The sequence below is a fragment of the Solanum tuberosum genome, unplaced genomic scaffold (assembly GCF_000226075.1).
Source record: "Solanum tuberosum cultivar DM 1-3 516 R44 unplaced genomic scaffold, SolTub_3.0 scf00180, whole genome shotgun sequence".
Lineage (NCBI taxonomy): Eukaryota > Viridiplantae > Streptophyta > Magnoliopsida > Solanales > Solanaceae > Solanum > Solanum tuberosum.
In genome coordinates, this window is record NW_006239107.1 from 296,735 (window position 1) to 302,442 (window position 5,708).

Here is a 5,708-nt window from a genome sequence, read left to right on the forward strand (position 1 = left end):
TTCAATTAATTAGTTAATTGACCCGACCCAACTCGGATCCACGCGCGACCCGTTTTATTTAAATCTTTCCCGTTTTATTTAAATTTCCCGCAGTGACTGTTCTGAAAGGTTGCAACTTTCAGAAACAGCCATGACCGTTTGAAAGGTTGCAAACTTTCATTAATAGTCGTGTGGATTTTGAAAGGTTGCAATCTTTCAGAATCAGTTCCTCTTGGCTATAAATACTAGTTATTCTTCAGAATTTTTTACTTACGAAAAATTATGGTTTCTTCTTTTTCTTCTGCACAAATATTTTTCGTGTACTCTATTGTCGTTGAGGGGCTCGCTGACACCAACGTTTTGGGTATCAATACACTGGTGATTGAGATCATTCTATCCTGGGAGGACATATTTCAAATCAAACCTCGAATATTAGAGGGGAATAATTTCCTTAAGGAGACATTGTCCATTCAGTGGACTTGATATTTTTTCGTTTTGTCTTTTACAGATTCTAGTATGTTTTACAGATTTTAGTTTTTATGAATTAATTTATGTTCTTCTATTCTTACTGGTTCATTAAACTCTGGTAACTTCGTACTTCTGCAAAGTTTGTTGAAATTAGTAATTCTGTTTTAAACACAGATTGGTAACAAAAGGAAATCCTACGGATTGGATTGCTTGTGTGTACCAGTGAAAATCTAAAATAAGAAAGTAAAAAATAGAACATAAAGGGTAATTGCCAATTAGCGTGGGCTGAGTTAATACTTGGTTAAATTTCTTTTTTGTGGACATATATTAAACTTTTTTACTCCATACAAGTAAAAAAAGAGGTAAAGACATAAAGACACAATCAAAGTTGTCCCATATTTGCATAAAGACACCTTAACTTTCAAAGTGCCTATCACCCCACAAAACTATTTAATATCATTGTAAATGGGCCATTTTGACCCATTCCCTCGTCTATGTAGTGGCGCGTGTTGCTCACTCCCTGTGATAGAATTCAATCAGACCCGACCCGACTCTGTTCTTTGAAGAAAAGTTGTCTCTCCTTTTCTTTTCTTATTTCTTAACTTTCCCTAAAATCTGAAGAAATATAAAAGATTTCTCGTCGTGTTGGTGTTGATAATCTCGTTGTTGATGTGTCTTGGTGAAGATTCTTGGAGATTGAAGGTCTAACAGGTTAGGGCTCTACATCATATGATAAAGATGTTCTCTTTTTTCGATTATTATGATTTTAGGGATTATTAAAATTTTCTTGTAAAAGTATGTTGAAATCGACCTCCTATAGTTGCCATTGTTAGGATATTGTTAGGATATTATAGTTTTTTGTTGTTATTGTTAGGGTTAGGGTGTTGTGTTATCGACTTAGTGCGACTGTTAGTGATTAGGGTTTTGTGTTATCGACTTAGTGCGACTATTAGTGATTGTGTTTTAGGTTAGGGTTTGATGTTATTCACTTAGTTCGAATCTTATTATGTCTCTTATACATTTGTAGACTTCAATTTGTTCATTATTGACTGCTACTGTTAGTGCTTTTGTTCTATTAGTGTTAGGGCTAAATGTTAGTGTTGGGGCTTATACATTTGTAGACTTCAATTTGTACATTATACATTTGTAAACAGTCTTTTGTTTTGTTAGTGATGGGGCTAAATGTTAGTGCTACTGCTACTGTTACTTGTTAGAGTATGTTCTTGAAATGTGTGTTTGAATTGTGTTTGTCTTTGTTACATGCTTTTTCAAGATGACTTTTACTCTAATAACTCTAAGATGGTATCATGGGGGTAATAGAATTTGGTCCCCCACCTAAATATATTGGGGGGAATGTGACAGAATTCCTAGATGTAGATATTGATAGGATGTCTTATTTTGAGTTAAAGGACTACATAAAGGAACTAAGATATACAGTAGATTGTGATTTTTTTCATCAAGTGGGATGGGTTATTGGTCCTTGTTGATAATGATAAGGTTATATTTGACCTTTTCAATATGATAAATGATGGGGATACAGTGGAGGTGTATATCTTTCATGGGGTTAGTGAAGCCAATCAGGCCCCACTTAAATTGGAGTTTGTCCTCAATGCGAGTGATAGTTTGGGTAGGTGAGGAATCTTTTAATGAGGCTTCTAACCCTAATAATCAGCCTCCTACTTCTACTTTTCCTTCCATCCCTACAACTGGTCTTTCTGAAACTTCCAACACTCCATTTGAAAACCAGTCTACTACTGTGCCTCAACCATCTCCTTCTACTGTGCCTTCTTTTTCCATTGTACCTCCTCCTTCCACTGTGCCTCCACCCTCTCCTTCTACTGTGCCTCCTCCTTCCTATGTACCTTCATCTGATCCTATAATAGATAATGATCCAACTGATGATGAAGTAGAAGATGAATTAGGATCTGAAGGGGATACTAATGAAGATACTGAGGTTTATAGTGATGTCCATCAAGAGTATACAGATATAAGGGCATCCAAGAGGCATTTCAAAAGGTCACAAAGGAGAAGTAGATGTACTAATTCAGATCAGATTAATGTTGATGAAAAAGGTCCAGATATAGGGTATGATGAGACAAATATTGGTATTAGGGAAAGCTTAGTTGGTATGCTAGGAGGTGATGAACCTTACTATTTAAGTGATGAAGCTCCTAGCTTTGAAATAGATGATGAAACAGGTTGGGGAGATGGTGAAGAGGTTGATCAAGTAGTGCATAAACCTGTTAGGAGGAAGAAACCCCAAATAGAGTTGTGTTTGATGCAACTTCTGAAAAGATTGTTTGGAAATTAGGATTGGTTTTTGGAACTATTGAAGAATTTAGAGTGGCAGTGACAAGATATGCAGTCCAAAAACACATTCAAATTGAAAAATATGTAAATGAGCCTGACAGAGTTAGAGTGAGATGTTGTAAAGAGACTTGTCCTTGGTTGTTGTGTGCAAGTAAGGGTAAAACTAGTAGAGATGTTATTGTTAAGACATACAACCCTGTCCATAAATGTTTGACATCAACTCATAACTATCTTTGCAACTCAAAGTTTTTGGCCATCAAATACAAAGAAAGAATAACTCAACAGCCAAACATCAACATTGTGTTGTTGAAGGACATTATTAGAAAGGAGTTGGATATTAATGTTGGTAGGACAACAGTGAGAAAAACTAGGACTAGAGTGTTACAAGAGATCATGGGTGATCACATTGTGAAGTATGGTAAGATTTTTTATTATAAAGATGAAATTTTAAGAAGTAATCCAGGTAGTACTTGTGTAGTGAAGGTTGGAGAAGAAGATGAAACTGGGTAGAAATTTTTTGAAGGATTTTATGTTTGCTTCAATGCTTTAAAGAAAGCATTTTTTTTTTGGAGGTGCTAGGAGGTTGATTGGTTTTGATGGGTGTTTTCTCAAAGGTGTGTGTAAAGGCCAGTTGTTAGTGGCAGTTTGTAGAGATGGAAACAACAAAATGCTGCCTATTGCTTGGGCAATTGTTAAGGTTGAGAATCAGTTTACCTGGACATGATTTCTTGAACTACTGAAGAGTGATCTTGACCTTGGAGAAGGGCATCAACTATCCATCATTACTGATATGCAAAAGGTAATTACCTTACTAATCTTACTGTTTTATTGTTGTTGAGTTTTGCATTTTAATTATTCTTTTTCTGTTATGTTGGTTTGTTAGGGACTAGAAATTGTTGTTGAAAATGTATTGCCACTAGTTGAACACAGAAAATGTGCAAAACGTGTTCTTGCAAATTGGTGTAAAAACTGGAAAGGAGTTGAAAGAAGAAAAGTGTTTTGGAGGATTGCTAAATCCACATTTGAAGCTAAGATGAAGGATAATATACATGCAATGAAGAAATTAGGACAAGAATGTTTGGATGATCTTTTATGGTACAACTTGAATACATGGTGCAAGAAGTATTTTCAAGACTATAGCAAATGTGATGTTGTGGACAACAATATGGCAGAAAACTTTAATGCTTGGATACTGCCTTCAAGGTATAAAACAATAATCACAATGCTTGAGGAGATAAGGGTGAAGATGATGAAAAGAATTGGTGATTTGAGAGAGTTCTCAAACACTTGGATCACTGATATATCTCCTATGTCTCTGAAGATTTTGCAAGAAAATATTGAAAATTCTATGCAATGTAACTTGACTTGGAATGGAGAAAGAGGTTTTGAGATTAAACATCATGGATTTACATATATTGTGGACATTGTTAGTAGGAGTTGTAGTTGCAGATCCTGGCAGCTCAGGGGCATTCCTTGTCCTCATGGTGTTGCTGCCCTTCATTACAAGGAGTTGGAACCAATCCATTATGTGGCTAGTTGTTATAGCAAAGAAACGTACCTCAGCACATATGCCCATTTTATTCAGCCAATGAATAACATGAAAATGTGGCCAACATCAAATAATCCAATTGTAAAGCCACCAAAGATCAAGAAGTTGCCTGGAAGACCAGGTAAGGTTAGAAGAAACAAGAAGTTGCCTGGAAGACTAGGTAAGGTTAGAAGCAAGGAGGCAGATAAAAGTAGAAAAACTGGAAAGCTTAGCAAAAGAGGTGTTGTTATGACTTGTAGAAAATGTGGTACACAAGGACACAATAAAAGAGGATGTCCTACAAGAAATCAAGCTGGTCCAAGTCATTCAACTGAACCATCTTCTGAGGCACAAGTACTTTTATTTGTTACTTTCAAATGTAAGTTATATGTACATGTATTGATATATTAATATACATGCTATTAAAAGTGGTAAAGGAAGAGGCACATGAAGAGTAGTATGAGGCAGAGCAAGGGTTAGTAGTTCAACTCAACCACCTAGAGCCTCTTCACATGCCACCACAAATAATGAAAGTGGTAGAGGAAGAGTCACAGGAAGAGTTTCAAGTTTTATAGGTGTTCCAACTCAAATCACATGTAACTGCTTCAAACACAAAGGTAATATATCTAATTATTATATCAGTTTTAGACAACATAAATATGCTTTAATATTTTGGTTTCAAAGTACAGACTGTAAATGGTATAGGGAGAGGTAGAGGTAGAGGAAGAGGAATACCTCAAGAAAGAAATGTGAATGAAGGATTAGGTAGAGGAAGAGGAATGACTCAACATAGTCAAACTAGTTCTGAAGCAACCTGCAGTGGAAGAGGCCTATAAAGAGAGAAGAGACCAGTGGAACATGAGGACACCAGTGGACGACAAACAAGACCTTTTAAAAGGCCAAAAATGGTAGGTGTTGGCATATACCAAGCTGAAGATGAATTTACAACTCTCAATGTAAGTTTACAATTGTCAATGCAAGCCTAAATGTCTTATAATTAAATGTGTATTTATCTGACTAAGCAGCCTGGATTACCAAGTAGAAGAGTCATCAATACTGGTACAAGAGTGACAAAGAGGGCTGATGTTGTTACTGGTGATATTGGCTACACACCAGTACGTGGATTCAAATGGAAGGGGAAGACAACTATTACCAGTAGCAACCTAGAAAGAATGAGGGCTGAAAAGGTTATCCAAACTAGGTCTGCAGCTGCTGCTACTGCGAATAGTCAAAGCCAAACAACTTCAAGTAGGAAGACTTATGTGCCATGGAAGTAGGGCATTTTGATGTTGTCTTGTTCATTTTGAAAAACAAAATTTTAATTATGTATATTTTGGTACTGTTTTTGGTTGAAATCAAACTCAATTTTGCGTGTAACCAAACAAAACTTGAATGATTATGTTGAAATGAAGTCCTCTTTTTG

At 35.9% G+C, this 5,708-nt stretch overlaps 1 protein-coding gene across 1 annotated transcript in view; it reads left to right on the forward strand.

Annotated features, from left to right (window-relative positions):
• The first annotated feature begins 5,148 nt into the window (after window positions 1-5,148).
• The window catches only part of LOC107061948 (uncharacterized), a 675-nt gene continuing 115 nt past the window's right edge, over window positions 5,149-5,708 (forward strand). The window contains exons 1-2 of the mRNA XM_015311999.1: window positions 5,149-5,241; window positions 5,311-5,486. Of these exons, the coding sequence (XP_015167485.1) occupies window positions 5,191-5,241; window positions 5,311-5,486 (227 nt within the window). The 5' untranslated portion in view covers window positions 5,149-5,190. The remainder of the gene's footprint in view (window positions 5,242-5,310; window positions 5,487-5,708) is intronic.